Source organism: Manis javanica, chromosome 4 (genome assembly GCF_040802235.1).
Source record: "Manis javanica isolate MJ-LG chromosome 4, MJ_LKY, whole genome shotgun sequence".
NCBI lineage: Eukaryota > Metazoa > Chordata > Mammalia > Pholidota > Manidae > Manis > Manis javanica.
Genome location: NC_133159.1, coordinates 14,127,251 through 14,151,818, shown reverse-complemented (window position 1 = coordinate 14,151,818; position 24,568 = coordinate 14,127,251). Strand labels below are relative to the sequence as shown.

Sequence of the window (24,568 nt, the reverse complement as noted above, 5' to 3'; positions counted from 1 at the left end):
CGCAGATTTGGAAGGAAAGCTGTATTGGAAATCACGCTCCACTGTAATTCAAGACAAGGTTTCTTTATAGAGGGACACAATTGGTGTCAGACATATGTGGAAAAGAAAAAAACAGACCCATAACTCTGGCAGGGTACCAAGGGCCAGATGTTAACATGCTGACCATAATATGGCTGTAGTAGTCATTGGCCAACCTGGATTTGATGTGTTATTTTAACGCCTGTTTCTGCCTTTTCCTTTCTTTCTGCCAGGTCCCCAGTCTATGTGAAGATCTCCTGTCTTCTGTTGACCAGCCACTGAAAATCGCCAGAGACAAGGTTGTGGGAAAGGATTACCTTTTGTGTGACTACAACAGAGATGGGGACTCCTATAGGTGAGCTGCTGCCCCAGAGTGCAGCAGTCAGAGCCAGGCTGCACCCCAGGCCGTTCCCACCTGCAGCAGCAGGAAGACACTGAGCTTGGACAGGCTGACAGCCGCCTTTCCATTTGTTTTCCCCTCTTCCCCCTCTCCTCCTCTCCCCGCTTTCTCTCTCCCACCTCTTTCTATCTCCCCCTCTGTCTCCCTCTCTCTCTCCCTTCCACCTCTCTCTCCACCTGTAGTCTAACAGGGGAGAGATGCCGTTACAAACCAAGAACATTCATTATAATAATGCATTAAATCCTACAAATGGCAAGGTATAGGATGTGCACATTATGGAGATTCTGAGCTCAGGGAGGGCCTGCCTAGTTAAGACACATTTAAACGAAGCTCTGTCAAACAAATATGCAACTGTCTTCCCATCACCAAGCTAAGAGCTAAACATAACTAAACTGACATCTGTCCCTGTCCTGAGTGATCACTGGTCTAGAACAGTAGACAGCCAGCAGCTGATGACTGTATGATGTGATTTGTGCAGCCAGCACCAAGCTTATTCAGGATTGACTCCAGGAGGACTTCCTGAAGGAGGTGATAATCTGAGCTCATTTTTTTTTTTGGTATATTAATGTACAATTACATGAGGAACATTATGTTTACTAGACTCCCCCCATCACCAAGTTCCCCCCACATACCCCATTGCAGTCACTGTCCATCAGCGTAATAAGATGCTGTAGAATCACTACTTGTCTTCTCTGTGTTGTACAGCCCTCCCTGTGTGCGCCCCCCCCCTCCCCAGCACATTATACATGCTAATTGTTAAGCTAGGTTTTTAAGGGTATCTAGGAGTTCTTCCTATTAAAAAAGATTGGGAGTCCCTAAACCAGTCTGATATTTCTGTGATGGATTGTTGTTGTCAGTGCCTGGAGAATGGTGGAGGAACACAGTCTATTTTAGGTTTGATTTAGAGGCCACAGACTGAACTTGGGCGGAGTCTTAAAGCTTCAGCCTAATGCTCTTTTGGGGTAGGGGTTCGGATCTGAGAAATTGAAACAGAAAGAAATATTTGGAGTCAGCCAGCATTGGCTCCACACCAGCATTACCCCCTGTAGCAATGGGGAGTTTGCTTATTATCTCTGGTCTTCAGTTTTCTCATGTGTAAGATGGAAATGATAGTATTTAGTCTTTCACTAGAATGCTCAGTAACATCTCTTTATAAGCATGTATTATATATGTCAGGCAGTATTCTAAGTCCCTCTTCCATGGACTTTACATCCTAGTGAGGAAGCCAGATAGCAAACAAATGCATAAATAATGTGACAAAAGAAAAAAAGAGGACAGGGGAGGGAGAGGTGGGATGGATAGATAAGGAAGGCTCCTCCATTATAGGTAACACTGGAAATGAGACTTAAGGATGAAATGTTTGGTCATGCACAGATCTGGGAGAAGAGCATTCTGGGTGTAAAGGCCTGGGTAGAGATGAGCTGGTCAGGATCAGGTGAGAAGAACAAAGTGGTATAAGGCAGAACCAGGGTGGGAGATGAAGGCAGTGTGTGGCAGGGTTTTGAGGGCCAGGGTGAGAATGTAGCAGAGAGTTACTGGGGTTTAAATGAAGTAACACTTGCTGAGTGCTGAATAGTGTAGAGCTTGATGTTAGTCACAAAGATTTAATTAATACTGACTTTTTAAGGAGACTAGACAATTATGTTATAATCATGTCCTTTGCTGGCTTCTGAAAGAAGTTAGGTAAAGAATGTCTTTTCACCTAATCCAGGCCACAGACCAGAGGGGAGCTGGTGAGGGTGTCAGACTAGATGTAAGTTGTAAGAATAGGACTGGCAGCATTTGCAGGTGGGTTGAGTGGGGAACGGGAAGAGGGAGTGGTGAAGGGTGAGTGCAGCGCTCTGAGTCTAAGCAGCTAGAAGGTGGGGGTCACCATGCATTGAGGGAGGAGCTGGTCTGGGGGATTTTAGGCTCAAGGTGCCTGTCAGATGGAAGTGAATATGTCAGGTAGGCTGTGAAGCAGTCTGGAGTTCCAGGAGCAGCAAGGTCTGGGTGGGGGTAGACGTACAGATGTGGGAGTCCCAGCATAGACGTGGTGAGGCAGCCCTGAGGTAGATCAAGGTCGGCCTTGAAGGGCCAGTCACTGTGCAGGTTGGGGGCCGAGGTCTAGCTCTGGCCCTCATGGGGAGGGATGTCCATGAGGCTGCTCAATGGTTCCAGAGACAGATTGCTGAAGAACAAGAGGCCTCAGCAGGCACAGGGTCCAGAGGAGACCTGGAATAGATGGTCCTTGAGCTGAGTCTTGCCCACTCAATGTCATCATAATATTTCTTTTTTCTACCTGAAAACTCCAGCTTGCTGTGTAAGGCAGCGGCTCTTCAGTAGCCTGGGGGGAAGGAAGGAGGTGCCTGGGATCATTTCTACATTCATGCTAAGGCCAGGCTTCCCTGGGGACTTAGTACCTGCAGCCCCTGCTGTGTCACCACAGAGGGGCCTGGGGGCTTCGCCAAGGAGGAGCCCAGGTGTCAGGGCACAGGACTTCTCTTTCATTTTACCCCCTCTCGATATAAAACTTCAAGGTTTTCTGATTTTCTCCACACATTTCCATCCTAACTGTGTTTGATCGTTTGCTTAAATAAGATCCTTATGTTGCGACTGTTGCCAGCAGCACTGCTTGAAACCTGTTAGCTGAAACAAAAAGCATTCTCTGAGGGAAATGAAAGGCCTGACTTTTGAAATCTAAGCGTTCCTGTCCATCTGTCTTTTTTCAAATGGCCCCCATTTAAGCTTTTAAATGTGTTCTGAGTGGCCCTTCCACTAAGAATATTCTGGGTAATGTTATGATTTTTCCCCTGGCTACAATTACCTGGCTCCAGGGCTAAGGGCTTGAAATGCTGTCGTCTGTGAGCCAGGAGAAATGTGAGTTACAGGCTTCCTGAAAATCCCAGGCCCCAGTCTGTAAGAGAGATGGGCTCTTGTGTCTAACCGGGTTGCCTTTAAATGAAAGCCCATTGGAGTTGGGTCTTCTAGGACCACGGGAAAGCGATGGCCATTTAACTGGGGAAGTGAAGTGAAGGTCAGACCTCGGAGTGTGCTGAGGAGAGTCTCAAAGGGGACATGCAGTGGGAGGAGGGAATTTGGATTCTCACATGCTTTTCCTTCCCTCTGGTGAGTAGATGTACTGAGCCTAATTTACAAAAAGTGTGGTGACTGTGTGCTTCAGCTGCCTCTTTGTCTCTGGATTTGCTGAGCAGCCTTTGTTTTTTTATTTCTTGGGTATCCGTCAGCATAAAAAACAAGTTGCACCATCCCTTGTTAGTTTGGTGGACCACCAGCAGAATTCCTGGGGCCTTGCTGGAGGGCTTCGGCCTGCCCCCAGCACTTTCTGCCTGCTCGATCCCGGGGTGTGAAGGCAAATGGCACAGATTCTTGAAGAGCTCTTGAATTCTAGGGCAAGGGAAGGATAGGAATGACATCTGTAGGGAGTGAGGGGATGGGGTGGGGGTGCTCACTTTAACATTTTTCCTTTAATGAGCGCATGATTGTGCCAGACACAGTTCTAGATGCTGAGCAAACAGTGGAGAGCAGGACAAAAAATCTTGCCCTCTTGGAACTTAGATTCTAGAGTTGGCTGCCTAAATTAATTGGAATTAAATACAAATAAAAATTTAGTCCCTTAGTCACACTTGCCACATTTCAAGTGTTCAGTAGACACGTGAAGCTAGTGGTGGTGTTTTGGACAACACAGATAGAGAACATTTCCGTCACCATGCAAAGTTCTGTCAGGCAGTGCTGTTTTGAGGGATGACTAAGACATGTCACAAGAACAGTAAAGGAGCATTAGCATCAGTCGTGCTCAGGAAGGGAGGGGGCCTTTTGGGAAGGACACTAGTGTGCCCGGTGTCCGTTTCACACCTGCACTCCAGGCCAGAGGAAGTCCTGGCATGTTGGCTGACCCTCTCCTATGTTGTTTGCACCATCTAGTGTGACCACAAGAGCCAGCTGGTGGTCACAGGGCAGAAAGGAGTATTTCACCCTAAACTTACAGAATCTCTTCCAACAGTGTGGTGAATGGGGTGGAACAGTTGGCCTGGGAAGATAGGCCTTCAAAGGTCCTTTCTGCTTAGAGGTGGTCAGGGCAGGTGTGTGCTGCCTGGAGACCCTCTGGGGGCACCAAGCACCGCTGCTCTTCCCCCACTCATCTTTTGTAGACCACCAGCCAAGAAAGCTGGGACCTCTCTGTCTGAAGGCGGCTCAGAGAACAGGTCACCCAGGTTACTCTGGTTCCACACTTGTGATTTGTTGATGTGTGTGCCTGGTGGGGCACTGGTTACCAAGAGGAAACATGTTTGCACAGAGTCTTTTATAACTGGGGTTCAGAAGGCAGTGATCTCTTTTTACCTTAATATCAATGCCATATCAAAAGGTTCTTTTGGGTCCTTAGTGATGGAAGGTTTGTTGTCAGTAGGGGAAACAGGAGAGAAGCAACATGAGTGTCCCACTGTAGAAACAGTGAGACGTTTCTGCCCAAGAGTGTAAAGCCTTTGCCTAAATCCCATGTTGTCTTCTTCTCCTCCCTTTGATTCCTTTCTCACCTCTTTAATTCTCTTTATCTGAACCTCCAGCTCTGTGAACCCCACCTGCAGGAATTAATGAGTAGATTTTTGCCTTAAAGCCCCCTTTCCAGCACTCTCTCTGATTAAATGCTTTCCTGATGTGGCAAAATACATTTTAAAAAATGCAGCAAGTCTTTGGACTAGAAAAAGAGAGGCTGGTTCTCATTACTTAGCAGTCTATATGTAGGCATGGTCCTTGGATGTTGGGAAAGCTGTCCTCTGTTCATGTGGAAAACTTGATCTCAGGTTTTCTTACGTGCATGTAATCAGTGTTTCCCAGAGGCTGAGTCTCTCACTTGCTTCCGTAAGTGACAGCTCTCTTCTTAATCCTTAATTGTGTAAGAAGGTCTTTGGAGTAAAAGTTTATAGCTGCCAACAGGTCAGGGAGGAGAGAGGGGCATCTGTTGATCAATACAGTGAAGAAAACAAAAGAAAATTAGAAAAAGAGTTTGCAGAATCACATTTTTGAGCACTTACTACATACCAGGCTTTGGTCTAGTCTCTGGTCAATTAATTTTGCCCTTTGCTCCTCACAACAGCCCTGTGTGTAGCAAATAGTATCCTCATTTTACACAAGGAAAATGAGGCTCAGAGAAGTCAGGACACTCGCTGGTGCGAGGTGGAATGCAGGGTTCATACCCAGGTCTGTCTGCTTCTGAGCCCTTGCTCTGCAAACCTCAAGAAAGCCTTGTTCATTGCCAGGGCTTGGAAAAATCTTCTCTGTGGGTACTGGCTTTGCCTCTGAAGTTTAATGCATGGGCTCGTGGCTCACAGGCCCAGGTGTCCCTGGAACAATTCACATTGTTTCCTTTTCCTTCCTGCCTTCCAGGTCACCATGGAGTAACAAATACGACCCTCCTTTGGAAGATGGGGCCATGCCTTCTGCTCGGCTCAGAAAGCTGGAAGTGGAAGCCAATAATGCCTTTGACCAGTATCGAGACCTGTGAGTTGCTTATTACCTTTGTACTTTCTCGTTCTAATGATTCTGATAAGTAAATAATCAGTGAGTGTGACCAAGCCAAGCAGTCTCCCTTGAACCTGTTATCTGGCTCGCCTAACTAAAATTTGGAGCACCCATGGCAGGATGCTGGGCACTGGTGTCAGCTAGATGACTTGATACTAGAATGACATCTTACACGGACTTACCTGCGCGTTAGTCCACTTCATGCTTCGTTATAGTGCTGCCATTGGGAAAGCGCCTACCACATACAGGACATAGTGCCAGAGATTTTCTGCACATCATCTCAAACCCTCACAAACAGTGATCACTGTTTTAATCTCCACTTTCCAGATGAAGAAATTGAGGCTTAGATTAAGGAGTTTGTCCAAGGCAAGAGGCAGAGCCAAGAAGGAAACTCAGGTCTGTCTGTCTCCACCTGTCATGTTTTCTGCCATGTAGCGTGTGTCCCAGCCCAATTCTTACTGGAGCCAGAGAGCCCTGCTTCCTGATCAGTTGAGGCCTCTATGCATTGGGACTTTGGCAGCCCCCCTCTGAGCTGACAGTCCTCCCTGGTTCCTGAGTTGTTTGGGGCTCTGCCACTGCCTTGGAAAGTATTTTGCTGGGTCTGCTCAGATTCCCACCTCCCCTCTCTGCTCCTATCCAATCCTGCCTTCCACCATACCACCAAAAGGCATGGCCGTGTAATCGATCCGTGTGTCAACAAAAGGCTACAGAGAAAGTTATCCTTTGAAGAATTTTTTTCTTAATCAGTAGAAAGTTATTTTAAATTCTGTGCTGAAAATAAAACAAAACTGTAAAACATGCAATTCTACTTCAGTACAAATTCAGTCATTTAAGAGAGGGATTGGCAGATGTTTCTGTGAAAGGCCAAATAGTAAATATTTTTGGTTTTGCAGGCCACATTAGTCTCTTGTTGTGCCCTTGTTTTTTCCTTTTTAATATGTATTACCCTTTAAAATATGAGGACCACCTCTTGGGCCTTGAGGTATATGGCCCTCAGTCTGTAGTTTGCTCACCCTGACATAGGATATCGGCAAGGAAATGGAAGTGAGAGAAACAGTGTATCTGAACTGCTGAAACCGTTGTCAAAAAGTTGGGGGTGTTATACTTCGTGTAGGAATGTCAGGTCTCTGTTCTGTGGACAGTTGGAGTGGTCTTCCAGTTCACAGCAGATTTGGTATAAAGCATCCAATAAAGAATTTCCTTTAGAGGCTGGTTTTGGAGGAAAAGTGACACATCTCAGCCTGACACACAGACACACCACCAACAGCCTCAGGAGATGAAGGGCGTAGCAGACCCCAGCTCTGAGACAGCCATGAACAGCTGGCCCTGAGCGTTCTGGTCACCCCTGAAAGCGTGGCTGTGTGATTCAGCTTCATCTTAGGTAGCTGTCACATGCGGCATTTTATATACATTTTCCTCAATCTTTACAAGAACCTTTGGGGAAGATACTCCCTTTTTTTTACAGTTGAGGAGACTGAGATTCTGAGGGGCTCAGTGACTCACCACAGGACATAATGGCAAAGGAGAGTTAGCATTTGAGTCCGTATTTGCCTGAAATTTCTACAGATTTTTTATTTTTATGGTTACATTTTGAATTTCCATGTTTAAAGAGCCCCTCTCATCTAGAACTTTGCCCTATTGTAGAATAGGTCTCACTCCAGCAGTGCTGAGCAATTGACTTATATCTCATAATTGATTTGTAATAGTTTTTTACTGTCGTCTTTTATCCAGCCATGTGGCAAGAAACGTATCCAGCTCTTAGACAGGAATTCCCAAGTGGAATCAGTTCCATATTGCAGTGGTGATACTGATAGTAACTAGCAGGGATGGTGACAGCACTTAGCAGCCGGGGGCCACACAGGCTGTGTCGACTGCCCCACTGCCTTCCCTTCTAATTTAATCTTCAAAACAGGCTGTGGGAGAGGATTATCCCCCTTTTACAAATGAGTTGACAGATTCAGAGGTGGAATAACTCGCCCAAGTTCACTTAGCCAGTAAGTAGTTGAACTGGGATATGAAGCCATCCTTATCCAAGTCCAAAGCCCAAAATTTATTCATTTACTTGGCCATCCTTTGAATGCTTGCCACAAACCAGGGGCTCACTGAGTTCTGGGGGTGCGGCCTTGGACGTGGCAGACCAAGTCCCTGCCCTCTTGGTGCCTCCGCCGTGGAATGACGGCAGTGTAAACGAGCGCGTGCCGTGATGGGTGATGAGGTCGGGAGCGGCTTGCTGCTCTGAGGGGAGCCACCGGGGCCTCGCCCGGAGGTGAGGCTGGAGCTGAGGTCTGATGTCTGGACAGGGCCAGCCATGCCTGGTCAGGCAGAGGGCTGCTTGTGAGGGCGTCTCTGAGGCGAGGCAGCTCTTGGATTCTCCGAAGATCAGAACAAGGGTGGTTTTGGTTTCTTGCGGACTTAAATGTTTGGGTCATGATTTCCTAAGTGATTCAGACGTGCCAACATTTGCTGCCTTTTTGGGTGGGACCTGGGGAAGAACTGACTCTCCTCCCCCATTTATTTCTCTCTCTGTCTCGCTGGTTCACGTACATAGTGGCACACAGTCAGTCATAGATGTAACGCGTTCTGTGGGGTCTGGATCGGCATGGTATCTTGAGCATTTCCCAGTTATCACTGAAAGTCTTCAAAGTAGTCCTTCAATCCACCCAAGAACTCTGTAGGGTTAAGTAGGAGTTACCTTGTTTAACAAGCAAGGAAACTGAGAGATGCTCAACCCACTGGGAAGCAGCAGGGGCTGGGATTCACACCTAGGTCTGTCTCTCTGCAGAGCCTCCTGAAATGACTTCTCTTTCCTGGGAAAATCTCCACTTTTAAGGTAGCTTTGTAAGTGTTAATGGTTGTGTGTGTTGTGCTCTGCAGGTGAGCTGATCTTCTGGGGGTGACAGGACACCTTCCCGCACCCCAATAGGCAATGGCACTGAACAGACGCAGACCCTGAGGTTCTGTGATGGTTTGTCCCAGAGGACCCCATTGTGTCCCCACAGCATTTGTATGCTGCTTCATGGGAGGAAGAGGAGAGAGAACAGGGCCTCCAGGTGGCACCTGCAGAGGATGACAGGGAGGCCCTGTTCTCTCCATGGGACAGCATCCTCGGGTCACAAGGGTGGGTGGTGGCTGGAAGGGTTGCCGAGGGCCCAGAGCCTCGGTTTCCAACCAGCCAGTGTTGGTAGAGTGTCCTGAGGAGCAGTCTCCTCGGACCACATGTGAGCAACGCTTTCCCCGCTGGACCACACGTGATGAGCCAACCCATTTCTGGTCTAAAAATTATGAGAACAAATTTTCTTTTCCTTTCATTCTTCCCGCCCCTTTTTACCCCCAAGCATCTTGGTACATTGCTCACCTTCAGGGGTCGCTGTTCTCAGAGCGCCCCAGGAGCTGGTAGCCGCATTGGTGCCGGTGGTAGGCCCAGAGTGTGAGCTCTTTTTGCAGTGGTCTTGGAGCAGACAGAAGGCAGCCAGGGGAGGGGAGCGCTTGTCTCCGCCTTGAGTAGCACAGGCCAGGGCTTACCTGCCTTTTCTAGGGACCAGATTGTGCCGTGGGATGTGGAGAGTCAGGCACCCCTTCTCCTTGTCCTTCATCCTCCTCCTCCCCGCCCCCACCCATTGAAAGACTCATTCCATTTCTACAGGAAGACTCAGTTGTTGTCACCCCCAGTGAGTGGAGCCATGGACTCTCCCACTGGTTTTCCCTCCTGTCTTCCTTTCACATTGGTAAGTGGGCTCAGGCAGAGGTAGCCCTGATGGGAGGCACCCCCAACACTGTGTCATGCTGGCTCTGGTCATTCTGAGCTGGTACATGTGGGGCCGGGAAGATGGCCTGCACCCAGGCCTGGGGACAGGTGCCTGGAGCCTCAGACAGAAAGAAAAGGGAGAGCGAAGAAGCTGCCACCACGAGAGCAGGTGGACACACTGTTGTCCCAGGAGAGAGATGAGTAAGGCTGCCACGAACAGGGCACCCTGCTGCAGACTGGCGCTTGCTTGACCTGTACCCACAGATAAGCAGTGTGAAGAGCAGACCCACTCCCCTATACTGACCTCTAATTGCTCTCCCGTACTGCTAATTCCTGGCAACCCCAGATGTTTCTGAGTTCTTGGGTCCTGATGGATCTGAGAGTTGGGACTGGATCTGGCTTGAGCCTTCACCCTCTCAACTGACTGAAGGCTGCCAGGTGCGGCCATCAGGCTCAGAAACCTCCTGTGAGTGCTGTGCTGTGAAGGGCCCTCCGTGGAGCTTGCTATTCTGTGCATTGCTAGCGGGAAGAGGGCACTGAACTCAGCTCACACAGATTTTCCTTTGTCATCAGAAGTACTGGAGATTTGACCCAAAAAAAAAAAAAGAAAGAAAGAGCCTAACGTGATCTTTCATGCCACTTCCCCCACTGCTGCCACCATTGGCTTGTGCCTTAAGGCAGAACTGGTGGGAATTTTTTGTTTTTTGTTGTCATCCAGTAGGCAGACCCCCGTCCTGCCATACCGGCCGTGGGAGTGTACACAATAGTGACTAGTGCCTTGGGGCCCTTTCCTCCCTAGTTTGTTAGGGGCCCTTGGACTTCGTTCTTAGTCCAGACATTCTCCTTAGAAGGATGGGTGGAAGGAGACAGTGAGTGCACAGAGACAGAGCTAAAACAAGATGCAGGCCAGGTGTCTGAGTGCACCAGGCCTTTGCTGAGAGAGAGTGATTGCTGTCCTCCGGAGGCTTCTCTGTGCCATGAGAGAGAAAATCTCCGTTAGCATCCTGAGGGAGAGCCTTGGATTCTGTCCTTGGGCTCGGGGCTTTGGTACCCACTCTGTGTAAGCTTTGACTTTGTGAGAATTAGAGTTAATCACCAGCACACGGGACTGGTAAGGTCAGCGTGAGCAACCTAGGGCCCAGCCCAGGACGTAATAACTAGCAGGCCCTCCAGCTTCCAACTTCTCTGGGGGCGGCCCCCCCTCTCCTCCATCCTGGAATAAATGTGCCAGCAGTTGGTGTGACTACTTGTAGGAGGTGAGTAGTAGCCCAGGAAGATGGGCCGTGTCCTACACCATCCCTCTGAAACCGTTTGATTCTTTGTGTACCCCTACCCTCTCAGAGCTCCCCCATTACACTCTCACCCTTCCATATTTATTGATTTCCTTCTTTGCCATCATCAGTAGCAAAAAGGGTTCATGGAAGTAAGTGTCCCCCTGGAGAATAATTGTCAGCAGTTGTTGACTACCCAAACAACCCTGGTTCAAGATTAAAATAATCCATTTGCTGAAAACGCTTAGGAGGTGACAGGCATGCTCGCCAGAAGGCTGGGCTGGGTGGGGTCATCACCATCTCTTAAATTGCATCACTTCCCTTCCCAAAACCCTCCCACCCCGGGTGCCAACATCTGGGCTCATCTCATTCACCTCTACCAAGGCCCAATATGGTTTCCTCCCTCTGATTTGCAGCCTTGGCTCAATCCAGGGAATGCTGCTGGAACTTGGCTCCTGGGGAGTGGGGAAAGGTGGCAGACAGGGCAGACTCTTGGGTGGCTGGCTCACAGGATCAGTTTATGCTCTTTCTGGGCACAGTTGAAAGTTGGGCCTTGCTCTTTTTTTTTTTTTTAAGGTATTGTGGATATACACTCTTATGAAGGTTTCACATGAAAAAACAATGTGGTTACTACATTCACCCATGTTATCATGTCCCCCTCATACCCCATTGCAGTCACTGCCCAACAGTATAGTAAAATGCCACAGAGTCACTATTTGTCTTCCCCGTGATCCCACACACAGCATGTGTGCCAATCATAATACCCCTCAATCCCCTTCTCCCTCCCTCCCCACACGCCCTCCCCCACCCCTCCCCTTTGGTAACCACTAGCCCCTTCTTGGAGTCTGTGAGTCTGTTGCTGTTTTGTTCCTTCAGTTTTGCTTCATTGTTATACTCCACAAATGAGGGAAATCATTTGGTACTTGTCTTTCTCTGCCTGGCTTATTTCACTGAGCATAACATCCTCCAGCTCCATCCATGTTGTTGGAAATGGTAGGATTTCTTTCTTTCTTATGACTGAGTAGTATTCCATTGTGTATATGTACCACATCTTCTTTATCCATTCATCTCCTGATGGACACTTAGGTTGCTTCCATATCTTGGCTATTGTAAATAGTGCTGCAATAAACATAAGGGTGCATATATCTTTTTGAATCTGGGAAATTCTATTCTTTGGGTAAATTCCTAGGAGTGGAATTCCCGGGTCAAATGGTATTTCTATTTTAGTTTTTGAGGAACCTCCATATTGCTTTTCACAATGGTTGAACTAGCTTACATTCCCACCAGCAGCGTAGGAGAGTTCCCCTTTCTCCACAGCCTTGCCAACATCTGTTATTCATAGTCTTTTCGATACTGGCCATCCTAACTGGTGTGAGGAGATACTTCATTGTGGTTTTTATTGCATTTCCCTGATAATTAGTGATGTGGAGCATCTTCTCATGTGCCTGTTGGCCATCTGAATTTCTTCTTTGGAGGATTGTCTGTTCATATCCTCTGCCAATTTTTTAATCAGTTACTTGCTTTTTAGGTGTTGAATTAAGTGAGTTCTTTATATATTTTGGCTGTTAACCCCTTGTCAGATATGTCGTTTACAAATATATTCTCCCATACTGTAGGGTGCCTTTTTGTTCTGTTAATGGTGTCTTTTGCTGTATAGAGCTTTTTAGTTTGATGTAGTCCCATGTGTTCATTGTTGCTTTTGTTTCCCTTGCTTGAGGAGATGCATTCAGAAAAAAGTTACTCATGTTTATATTCAAGAGATTTTTGCCTATATTGTCTTATAAAAGTTTTATGATTTCATGACTTACATTCAGGTCTTTGATCCATTTTGAGTTTACTTTTGTGTATGGGGTTAGACAATAATTCAGTTTCATTCTCTTGCATGTAGCTGTCCAGTTTTGCCAACACCAGTTGTTGAAGAGGCTGTCATTTCGCTATTGTAAGTCCTTGGCTCCTTTATCTTACATTAATTGACCATATATGCTTGGATTTATATCTGGGCTCTCTAGTCTGTTCCATTGGTCTATGGGTCTGTTTTTGTGCCAGTACCAAATTGTCTTGATTACTGTGGCTTTGTAGTAGAGCTTGAAGTCAGGGAGCATAATCCCCCTAACTTTATTCTTCTTTCTCAGGATTGCTTTGGCTATTCGGGGCCTTTTGTGGTTCCATATGAATTTTAGAACTATTTGTTCCAGTTCATTGAAGAATGCTGTTGTTGGTATTTTGATAGGGATTGCATTGAATCTGTAGATTGCTTTAGGCAGGATGGCCACTTTGACAATATTAATTCTTCCTATCCATGAGCACAGGATATGTTTCCATTTATTGGTATCTTCTTTAATTTCTCTTATGAATTCTTTCTTGTAGTTTTCAGAGTATAGGTCTTTCACTTCCTTAGTTAGGTTTATTCCTAGGTATTTTATTCTTTTTGATACAATTGTGAATGGAATTGTTTTCCTGATTTCTCTTTTTGCTAGTTCGTGTTTAGTGTATAGGAATGCAACAGATTTCTGTGTATTAATTTTGTATCCTTTAACTTTGCTGAATTCAGATATCAGATCTAGTAGTTTTGGAGTGGATTCTTTAGGGTTTTATTAAGTACAACATCATGTCATCTGCAAACAGTGACAGTTTGAGTTCTTCCTTATCAATCTGGATGCCTCTTATTTCTTTTTGTTGTCTGATTGCCATGCTAAGACCTCCAGAACTATGTTGAATAAAAGTGGGGAGAGTGGGCATCCTTGTCTTGTTCCCGATCTTAAAGGAAAACCTTTCAGCTTCTTACTGTTAGGTATGATTTTGGCTGTGGGTTTGTCATATATGGCCTTTATTATGTTGAGGTACTTGCCCTCTATACCCATCTTGTTGAGAGAATTTTTATCATGAATGGATGTTGAATTTGGTCAAATGCTTTTTTAGCATCTATGGAGATGATCATGTGGTTTTTGTCCTTCTTTTTGTTGATGTGGTGGATGATGTTGATGGATTTTCTAATATTGTACTCTCCTTGCATCCCTGGAATAAATCCTACTTGATCATGATGGATGATCTTTTTTATGTATTTTTGAATTCAGTTTGCTAGTATTTTGTTGAGTGTTTTTGCATCTATGATCAGCAGGGATAATGGTCTGTAATTTTCTTTTTTTGTGGTGTCTTTGCCTGATTTTGGTATTAGGGTGATGCTGGCCTCATAGAATGAGTTTGGAAGTATTCCTTCCTTCTACTTTTTGGAAAACTTTAAAGGAGAATGGTTATTTGGTCTTCACTAAATGTTTGATAAGATTCTGCAGTGAAGCCATCTGGTCCAGGGTGTTGGTTTTTTGACTATCAAATCAATTTTGTTGCTAATAATTGGTCTGTTCAGATTTTATGTTACTTTCTGGGTCAGCCTTGGAAGGTTGTATTTTTCTAGAAAATTGTCCATTTCTTCTAGGTTATCCAGTTCATTAGCATATAATTTTTCATAGTATTCTCTAATAATTCTTGGTATTTCTGTGGTATCCGTAGTGATTTTTCTTTTCTCATTTTTGATTCTGTTTATGTATATAGACTCTCTTTTTTTCTTGATAAGTCTGGCTAGGGGTTTATCTATTTTATTTATTTTCTTGAAGAGCCAGCTCCTGCTTTCATTGATTCTTTATATTGTTTTATTATTCTCAATTTTATTTATTTATGATCAGATCTTTATTATGTCCCTCCTCCTGCTGACTTTGCATCTCATTTGTTCTTCTTTTTCTAGTTCCGTTAATTGTGAGTTTAGACTGTTCATATGGGATTGTTCTTTCCAGAGGTAGGCCTGTATTGCAATATACTCCCCTCCTAGCATGGCCTTCGCTGCATCCCACAGATTTTTGCGGTGTTGAATTATTGTTGTCATTTGTCTCCATATGTTGCTTGATTTCTGTTTTTATTTGATCATTGATCCATTGGTTATTTAGGAACATGTTGTTAAGCCTCCATGTGTTTGTGGGCTTTTTTGTTTTCTTTGCATAATTTATTTCTAGTTTCATACCTTTGTGGTCTGAGAAGCTGGTTCGTACAGTTCCAGTCTTTTTGAATTTACTGGGGCTCTTCTTGTGGCCTAGTATATGATCTATTCTTGAAAATGTTCCTTGTGTTCTTGAGAAGAATGTGTATCCTGCTGCTTTTGGGTGTAGAGTTCTGTAGATGTCTGTTAGGTCCATCTGTTCTAATGTGTTGTTCAGTGCTTCTGTCTCCTTACTTATTTTCTGTCTGGTTGATCTGTCCTTTGGAGTGAGTGTTGTGTTTAAGTCTCTTAAAATGAATGCCTTGCATTCTATTTCCCATTTTAATTCTGTTAGTATTTGTTTCACATATGTAGGTACTCCTGTGTTGGGTGCATAGATATTTATAATGGTTATACCCTCTTGTTGGATTGACCCCTTTATCATTATGTAATGTCCTTCTTTGTCCCTTGTGACTTTGTTTTAAAGTCTATTTTGTCTGATACAAGTACTGCAACACCTGCTTTTTTCTCCCTGTTAGTTGCATGAAATACCTTTTTCCGTCCCTTCACTTTTAGTCTGTGCATGTCTTTGGGTTTGAAGTGAGTCTCTTGTAGGCAGCATATAGTTGGGTCTTGTTTTCGTATCCATTCAGTGACTCTGTCTTTTGATTGGTGCATTCAGACCATTTACATTTAGGGTGATTATCAATAGGTATGTATTTATTGCCATTTCAGGCTTTAGATTCTTGGTTACCAAAGGTACAAGGGTAACTTCCTTACTATCTAAGAGTAACTGAACTTACTTAGTATGCTATTACAAACAACAATCTAAATGTTCTTTTTTTTCCTCTCCTTTTTCTTCCTCCTCCATTCTTTATGTATTAGGTATCCTATTCTGTACTCTATCCCTTTTTATTACCTCTGGTGACAGCTTTTCAACCTTAGGAACACTTCCATCTATAGCAGTCCCTCCGAAATACACTGTAGAGATGGTTTGTGAGAGCTAAATTTTCCCAGTTTTTGCTTATCTGGAAATTGTTTAATCCCTCCTTCAAATTTAAATGATAATCTTGCTGGATAAAGTATTCTTGGTTCGAGGCCCTTCTGCTTTATTGCATTAAACACATCATGCCACTCCCTTCTGACCTGTAAGGTTTCTGCTGAGAAGTCTGATGATAGCCTGATGGGCTTTCCTTTTGTATGTAATCTTTTTTCTCTCTCCTGGCTGCTTTTAATAGTCTGCCCTTATCCTTGATCTTTGCCATTTTAATTATATGTCTTGGTGTTGTCCTCCTTGGGTCCCTTGTGTTGGGAGGTATGTGCACTTCCCTGGCCTGAGAGACTATCTCCTTCCCCAAATTGGGAAAGTTTTCAGCAATTACTTCCTGAAAGACACTTTGTATCACTTTTTCTCTCTCTTCTTCTTCTGGTACCCCTATAATACAAATATTGTTCCGTTTGGATTGGTCACACAGTTCTCTCAGTATTCTTTCATTCCTAGAGATCCTTTTTTCTCTCTGTGCCTCAGCTTCTTTGTATTCCTCTTTTTTAATTTCTATTTCATTTATTTTCTCCCCCACTGTATGTAATCTGTTTTTAATACCCTCCATTGTGTTCCTCAACAATTGGATCTGTGTCCTAAATTCATTCCTGAATTCTTGAATATTTTTCTGTACTTCTAGGAGCATGTTTGTGATTTTTATTTTGAAATCTCTTTCAGGAAGATTTATTAGTTCAGTCCTACTGGACTCTTTTTCTGGTGGTGGTGAGATTTTGCTTTGACCCAGGTTTCTTTGATGTTTCATATTTGTTTGTGGCTCCCTCTAGTGCCCAGAAGCTCTACTCTCTGGAGCTGCTCAGCCCCTGGAGTGATGTCAGGGGTTGCAGGGGAGTGGTGCTGGTGCCTGGCGGGAGGAAAGAGCTGTTTCGTGCTTCCAGGCTACTGTGCCTTTCTCCACTGTCAGAATCAGTGGGCCGAGCACACAGGTGTAAGCCTCTATACTTTGCGTTTGTAACTGCTGTAGGTGGAGCTTCCCTCTGGCTGGCCTGACAACAGGGCAGGGTTTGCTGGTTTGCAAGCCAGGTGTGGGTTGGCTGGGAGGAAGGCACAGCAGGCTGTGTATCATGGTGGGGGGCCTTGGAGCTGTGTAGCTAGCCAAGGGGGTGGAGCACCTGAAGATCGTGAAAGTTCCCAACCTGCTGGGCAGAGTGCACCTGGACAATTTTGTTTACCCTTCCTTTCTCCTGAGCAGTAAGCTCTGTGCAATCCTTGCCCCGTTAGCAGCCCTTTCACTTTTAGGAATTCTCTCAGACTCTGCCCACCCAGATGAGCTGGATATGGATTCCCGTTTTCCACAAGCAGCAATCTCAGTCTCGCCAGGTATTCCACCTGTTTTAGCTTTCCAACCCCACTAATCACCAGAGTACTATGCAATGTAGGTTCGTGCTCCCAGAGCAGATCTCCAGAGCTAGGTGTTCAGCAGTCCCAGGCCTCCACTCCCTCCCTGCTCTGTTTCTCTTCCTCCTGCTGGTGAGCTGGGGTGGGGCAAGGGCTTGGGTCCTGCCAGATCATGACTTTGGTACATTACCCTGTTCTTTGAGGTTTGTTCTTTCCTCCAGGTGTATGCAGTCTGGCACAGCCTTTCCTGTTGCTCTTTCAGAATTAGTTGTATTAATTATATTTTCATATTATATGTGGTTTTAGGAGGAGGTCTCTGTCTCACCTCTCATGTCATCATCTTTTTTTCAGGCCTTGCTTTTTTAGTCCCAAGCCTAGGGTAGCTCATCAGTCACAAAACCCCATCACTTGAGCTAAGCAACCCAGCTTTTCTGGGGGAGACATAACAATGTAGGCTAGGCACTCACAGCTGCCAGAGAAGTGTCTCGTTTGTCGTACAATCCACCAGCTGTCTGCCCTGAACCCCATGATCAGTGCCTTGATTTTTCAGGTTCCCAGAGAAGATGCAAGTCTTCCCTGCTCTGGCTTTCACATGGGGTCTAGCTGTTGCCTCTGTCAGCCCCGATTCTGCTGAGACCAGATGTTCTAACCAGAGGGGCTGGCACTGCTTTCTTCCAGGGCTGATTACTCCCATCTGTGCCAGACATCTTGCCCCATGCTTTGCGATTCTTGGCTCTTGGTTTGCAGCATATCATACCCTCAAACATGCGGTTGCAATTTATTGGCCTTATAAGTTAATTTTAGTGGGTGTGCAATTGATTGAAATCAAAGCTTAATGAAGGCCAGAGTCTGGGGGCTGGAGGAACAGGGCGGGAAGGCATTTTGTGTTCTTCCTTGCTTCAGGTCTGAGATAATCTTCAAAAGCTTTAACTAGCTTTTCTAATCAACCCTTCTTGTCTGGGAGAAGTTAAGAGAGTGAAATAAGGCTGGAGTTCCTGTGGCAGTCCTAGAAGCCCATGAGCATCTCTGGGAGCTTAGTTGATTTGGGCCTTCCTCTGGCTCCCTGCCCCTTCACCCCTTTCTGGGGCTTCCATTTTCCATCCCTCTGTCATTTCACATTTGAGTAATACTGTCCTGGGGAGATCAGGGCATCTGCATTCGTGTGCGAAGAAAGTTCATTGCCTTGGTTTCCTGAGTCCTTGAAACTTCATGTTTCCAGCTGCCGTCTGGACTTTGGGCTTGGGGAATTTTAGGGTTTCAGTCCTGTTGGGAATTGTAGGCGGCAGTGGGAGTGTGTCTGAAGAAAGAAGTAGCAGAAGTATAGGAAGGAGGTAAGTGGTGGTGGGTGGGGCCTCCAGGCGGGAGGTGGAGACACCGCCCTGCGCAAGTCTCCCCGCCCCCTGCACCGCTGTGCTGGCTGGGCTGTGACAGGAAGGAACTGGACTCATTCTCTGCTCTGCCCTGCTCACTCACTCACTGTGGGCAAGGAAGGAAACTTTCAGAGCCTATTTCCTTACCTCTTGGAAAGGTACCACAGCCTGGCTTATGGGCCAATGGGGACATTAAGTGAGGTGCTATTCCTAAGGCTCTTCTTGCACTGATTCGTCCTGTCCCTCTGGTGACCTTCAAGCTGTCTGTATAACAGGATTAATCTAACTTGGCAGCAGTTGTCTGATGGCTGTCCTCTATCTGTGGTTTTTGATTGTGGATGTGGCACTGTTTGGGAATGTTTCTAAATTTCAAATGTTTCTAACATCACCAGCCATGTTAGAATGTTCTGTTCAGGGCCCTGTCACCAGCCCACGGTGCAACGCCAGTAAATCCGTCTCACAAGTGGAGTGGGGTAGTTCCCGTGTGTTGGGGAGATGACACTGGGGTCACCCCACAAACATTCCTGGGAGGCTGCCGTGCTCTGAGCACTGGGAGTGCCAGGGGCGTGGTCCGGTGTGGCCACTCAGGGGCTCTTGTTTCAACAGGGTGGGAGGTGCACACAGGACGTGAACGAAGTACTTGCACAACTTGGGTTCTTTGAAGGCCCCCAAACCAGGTCCTGGCACAGGGCCATTGGGGGCTGACTGGAGGTGGGGGCTGTGCGTTGATTTTAGTGGCTTGGCCCTGGGGAGTGGCAGGCCTGGGACTGCTGTCCTTGCACATTGGCCCTTGGCTGACATCTGGGGAGCATTCCCTCTGTTCCCTGATAAGAGTGGTTCCTGGTGCATAAACTGCACACATCCTATGGTTCATGCTGAACTCCTGGCCCCCTTCTGGGAGTCTGGGGTTCGAGTGTGTGCTTGGCAGAGGGTGCATCCCAGTGAAGGGCCTTCACTGAGTCTGGTGAGCTTCCCTGCAGCATTTCACATGTATTGTCACAGCTCATTGCTGAAGTTAGGTTTGTCTTAGGGGAGTCCACTGGAAGAGTCCAGGCTTTTGGCCGCTTGCATCTGGTTTCCTCGGGACTACCCTTTGACTGCTGCTGCCCTGTTTCCTTGCGGTGGAATAACTCTTGTCTGGGATCAGGACACGCTGGGTCCCAGGAGTCCTCCAGGGGAATCACAGAACCTTGGTGTGGTCTAGGAGAGTCAGGCTTGCCTGGACAACCTGGCAGGGAAGGAGATGGCTGAGGCAGTGCTCTGGGCGGTGGGAGTGGCTTGGGCAGAGTCCTGAGGTGGCTCCGGGCTTGCGTGGCCTGCAGGTGAAGGACAGCACAGGACATGAGCAGTAGGGAGACGTACACAGGCCCTGGTCAGACACAGGCTGTGGGTGTCATTGTTGGTGCATTGGGAAGGGCCTGGAGGTGCCCGGGTGCATAGACATCTCTAAGGTACATCCTGAGAAACTCCTCCATAAGCAGTTGGGGAAGTTTGGGTTGGAGAGACCAGGACTTCCTTAGTCTGGCTGCTTAGTCCTGACTCCTCACTCTGAGTGAGCTCTGGAGTTCACAGTTACCTGCTGCTTCCCACCTCCAGCAACAGCCAGGCCCTTAGCGTTGGTCTCTAGATTGAGGCCCCTCTGGAAAGGAGGTGAAAGCACTGAGCAAAGTAAGCCTGAGCTAATGGAAGAATGAATGGGTCAGGAAAGTTCTGGAACTGATGAAACCTGGACCATTTTGTTTTGGTATATCTGCTCTCACTCTCTGCCCTTCAGATAGGTCTGAGGGCTCACAGTGCATAGACTTGTTTCCCCTTGCCCAGACGAGTAGGGTGCCTTCCCAGACCTAAAGTTCTGAACGGATCCATCACTGTCACCACTTGATGCACATCTGGTGCTCTGGGACAGCAGAGTGAAGACGGGGACGTGATGTCTGGCTTTCAGCTTGTCAGCAGCGTGATTAGTATTTGGGTTGTCACATCTATTGTAACTTCAGCCATGCCCACAGAGGGCTTCCAAAGAACCTGCCCTGCCTGCTCTAGGACTCTGGCTTACGTGCGAGTGCTGGAAGCAGTTAAGGGGAAACCCAAGTCCCCTTCAGTGGTGCTGTTTTAATTGACTAGCGTGATGGTTCAGAGAGTCCTGTTTGCTTTCTAGGGCAGGTGAGTCGAGTCTACTTTCTGTTCTCACAGTATGAATTTCAGCCCTCATGTGACCACAGCTCTTTTAGCAGAAGTGTCTGCTACAGTTTCTAGAGCCCCTGAAGAGTGGGTCCAGGCGAGGTTGCTTGTTGCTCGCCAGCCTAGAGGCCAGTGATAGAAGTTCCCACTCCAGGTCCCCTCTGCCTGGCATTCACAGGCTGCAGCCCAGGGGCTGGTTGCCTTGGCATATGCCGTCTGATTTTCATCTGCTTAAAGAAAGTTAAATGGAAAAAAAGAGTGTACAGAAAACGAATTCATTTCCAAACATGATCCCCTGATTTGGCATCAGGTACTGTGGTTCCTCCAGAATTCCTTAGGTTCCTATGACCACATGGCACACAGTTACACTTTGGATTATGCACTTCCATCTGTTAGGGTGAAGACACCCATGGGAATCAGAGGCCAGCTCCCTCCTGCGGTCGGGCTCCTGCCAGTGGAGTGTCCTCCCTGGCTGAACTGCCTCCCAGGCTCCTGGCAGATCCCTTTTTCTGGGTAGCTGCTTTGTGGCAGTATTAAGATTGGTGGTCCTACGACGGTTCAGCCAGCAGGCCCCAGCTGCCTTGTTGAGGTAGAGCACCCTCCTTTCCAGGATTCCCACTGCAGAGTGCTCAGTGGTGTGGCCCACATTCCCAGCCACGAGTGTATCCCTCTGTCCTCTTGACTTCTCTTCCACTTTGAAGCAGCACTGTATACAGTGACATGGTTGCATATGTTTAACTTACCTCAGCCCAACCTCACAGGCTGAACCAGGGCCCCTGAGGTCTGGCCTGCCCTGCCCACCTGCGCTCCATGTGGTAACTTCTGCCACATGGGGCCAGCCAGGCCCCCACTTCCAAGCTGTGTGACTTAGTTCATTCCTTTCTCTGGCTTTCTGTTTTCTTAACTGTAAGATAGTCTGTGCAAAGCCCCTGATATAGAATGGGGTCTCCGCAATGGCAATTCTCAGATGATCATGGTGGCTTTGAGACTGCAGATGGCCTTGATCATTGGTGTTCTCAGGAGGTGGGCTAAGTGGGTCCTGCAGTTTTTTCACAGGTGTCCAGAGGGGCAGAAAATGGCCACAGTCGTGCTGGGTGTGGACAGTTTGGTCAGATCCCAGAGCAGGTCTGCGGCCCTGCGACAGCACCATTCTTTTCAGAGAGGCCCTTTGTTATTCCTCAGCAAGTAAAAAAGTAGAAACCTTATAAAGAGAGACTGTGAAGTGCTGCAGCCGCTGCTCAGATGTGCACTCCTAGTGCCACTGGCATTTAAGTCGCACATGCCTAAGCCAATTGGTATGTTTGCTCAGGGGATTGGTGCACCTGTGAGTCCTAGAAGGAATTTCTGCAGAATACCTTTCCCCTGTCCACAGGCAGACTCCAGGACCATTCAGCATACTGTGATGAAACAGCTGGTCTCAACATGCAAACAAGGGTGATCGGGTTTCAGCAGCAGGTCTGGACATGGCCAGCCCAAAGCCACATGTTGGTTTTTCTGCATTTTGTGCGACGCCATCTCCTGCCCCCAGGGTTATGCATATGGGACATGCTCTCACAGAGCAAGCAGGACCTTGCTCCGTGTAAGTTCAACAGCATGTCAAGGTTAGGAGAAGGGAGAAGAGCTGCCCTTCTTGCCCAGAAAGAGCCTTACAAAAGCTAACAGCCACCTGTGGTTGTGTGCCTGCTCTGTGCCACGCTCCTCGGCCACAGGTCTATTTCCTGTGCTCTTCCCAGTGTCTGTATGAGGTGACTTTACAGATGCACCCAGAAGGGAGGCTGCTACACCATAGTGGAGAGGAGAGCCCACGTTCCCCACCCCGAGAGTTGTAGCTGTCAGCCTGCCTTCTGCAGCTTACTGTGGGCTTTCCAGAAGCTAGACCCATAGGGCAGTGCCCGTGTCGTTCTGTTGGACAGTGGCGAGAGGAGTACATTAGTGTCTCGACAGTGGTGTCTTGCCAATGGTTTTCAACCCCGGGCAAGTTCACTATGGATTCAGTATGTCAAACAAATGACAGTAGAACGTTCTTGGGGTGAAAGGGTTATACCCAACTTTATTTCCACAGTGGTAGGTCAATCACTAAAATCTCATTCACTCAGAGCGAGTCTGCAGGCAGCAAGCCAGTCTCTGCCTTTGGGCCCCTCTTCCCACACAGCTGTCCTCTGGGCCTCTCTACACAGTCGTCCTGCACAGCCATCCTCTGGCCCTCTGTCCTTGGCGCTGCCACCACCCCAGCCTCTGCTCTGCTCTCCTGCAGCCTTGCAGCTGTGCCACCGTGTGCCCACAGCCCTGGGTGAAGCTCTTTAAAGTCAATAGCAATCAATGTGTTGCCCACACATGTGTAGTAAGCTGGCCAACCAGGGCCAGGGGAGAATCCTGGCCACAGGAACTTTCATTTTATCCACACTTCGCCAGTTTGAAGCCAATGAGAAAGGAATGTTGGTCTGCACTGCAAGGGAGGAGGCCAGGTTTAGGTATCTCTACAAGCAAATTGGAGATTTTTTTTTTCTTTTTGGGATGGAATTTAATGGTTCCCTCCTGCAAGTACCAGGTGTGGTTTTTGTGTTTTTTTTTCATGTTGTAATGATGTTGAGGTTAATCAGAAAAACAATGGACTACCAGTAGCTGGGTGGGGGTGGTATTTTCTTTTTTAGGCTGCAGGAAACAAGAAGGTATTGTTTTGGGACAGAACCTCATCTTCTGGTAGAATGGCTCTGCCTCTGGGTTTTATTCTGCCTGTCTTTGCCATAAAAATCAGTCACCAAGCACAGGAGTTCTGTTTGAGTGAGAGCCCGTGTGACCTCCTCGTTACGTTACTGTCATGCCCAAGTGCCAGTTGTAATAAAGAGTGTCTCTCATGGCAGTTTATCCCAGGTCCTGCTCTGCCTTTCAGTGCGAACTCAGATGTAGCACAGACCACAGACATGACAGGAGGACATGAGGAGGAGAAGGAAGAATCTTGTGGAGTCTTATAGCTTTGCACCTTTTGAAGGCCAGTGTCCCTGGCTTGGCACAGGGTAATGGGGGTGGGGGGGTCCACCTCTTTGAACTGCACTGACATTTTAAAGTGTTTCAGTCTGAAGTTATCTGGCATTCCAGCCATCCCGCCTCATACTCCCTTCTCTCCCATCTCTCCCTCATACCTCTCTGACAGCTCCCCTCACCTCTTGTCAGAAATGAGGCCCCCTTGAAGGAAGTGTCTAGGAAGATGGTCACATTGATCATCACCTTCTCCACAGACACCTCACTCCAGCCTGCAGAACTCTTTCTAGGAAGTCTTGGCAGTCTGTGGTTCAGAAAGCTGGTCTACATAATTTGGAACTTGGTTGTGTAGTCATTTAGATTGCATCCTACTTTGATGTATGTTCCCTATGTATCTGAGTGGAAAGTGATTTTCTCCCATTCAGTAAACTAGGTTCTTCAAAGTAGGATGTGGGAGACAACTGCATAACAGCATGTAAGAAAAAACATTCAGCTTGTAAGGACTGCAAGCTCAGTATGTGTAAGTGAGGCGCAATTGCCAAGAAAGCTAATTTGGTCCCGTGTTCCTTGATGGAAAAACAGCCCCTACCCCAAGAGATGTCTGGTCTCCACTGTACAGGGGCCAGTGCATAGCGGGGCACTGGGTCCTATCATGTTCCTGTGTATGGGGAGGATGGCCAGATATGGGGACTTAAAATCATGTCTTATATGTCTTATGATGA

General features: G+C 47.1%; 1 protein-coding gene across 4 annotated transcripts in view; it reads left to right on the top strand.

Moving 5' to 3' along the window:
• CAPZB (capping actin protein of muscle Z-line subunit beta) overlaps positions 1-24,568 on the top strand; it is a 140,056-nt gene that overhangs the window by 87,915 nt on the left and 27,573 nt on the right. For all 4 annotated transcript variants that reach the window (XM_073233308.1, XM_073233307.1, XM_073233310.1 and 1 more), the window contains exons 3-4: positions 252-373; positions 5,804-5,917. In XM_073233308.1, coding sequence (XP_073089409.1) covers positions 252-373; positions 5,804-5,917 — 236 coding nt within the window. The remainder of the gene's footprint in view (positions 1-251; positions 374-5,803; positions 5,918-24,568) is intronic.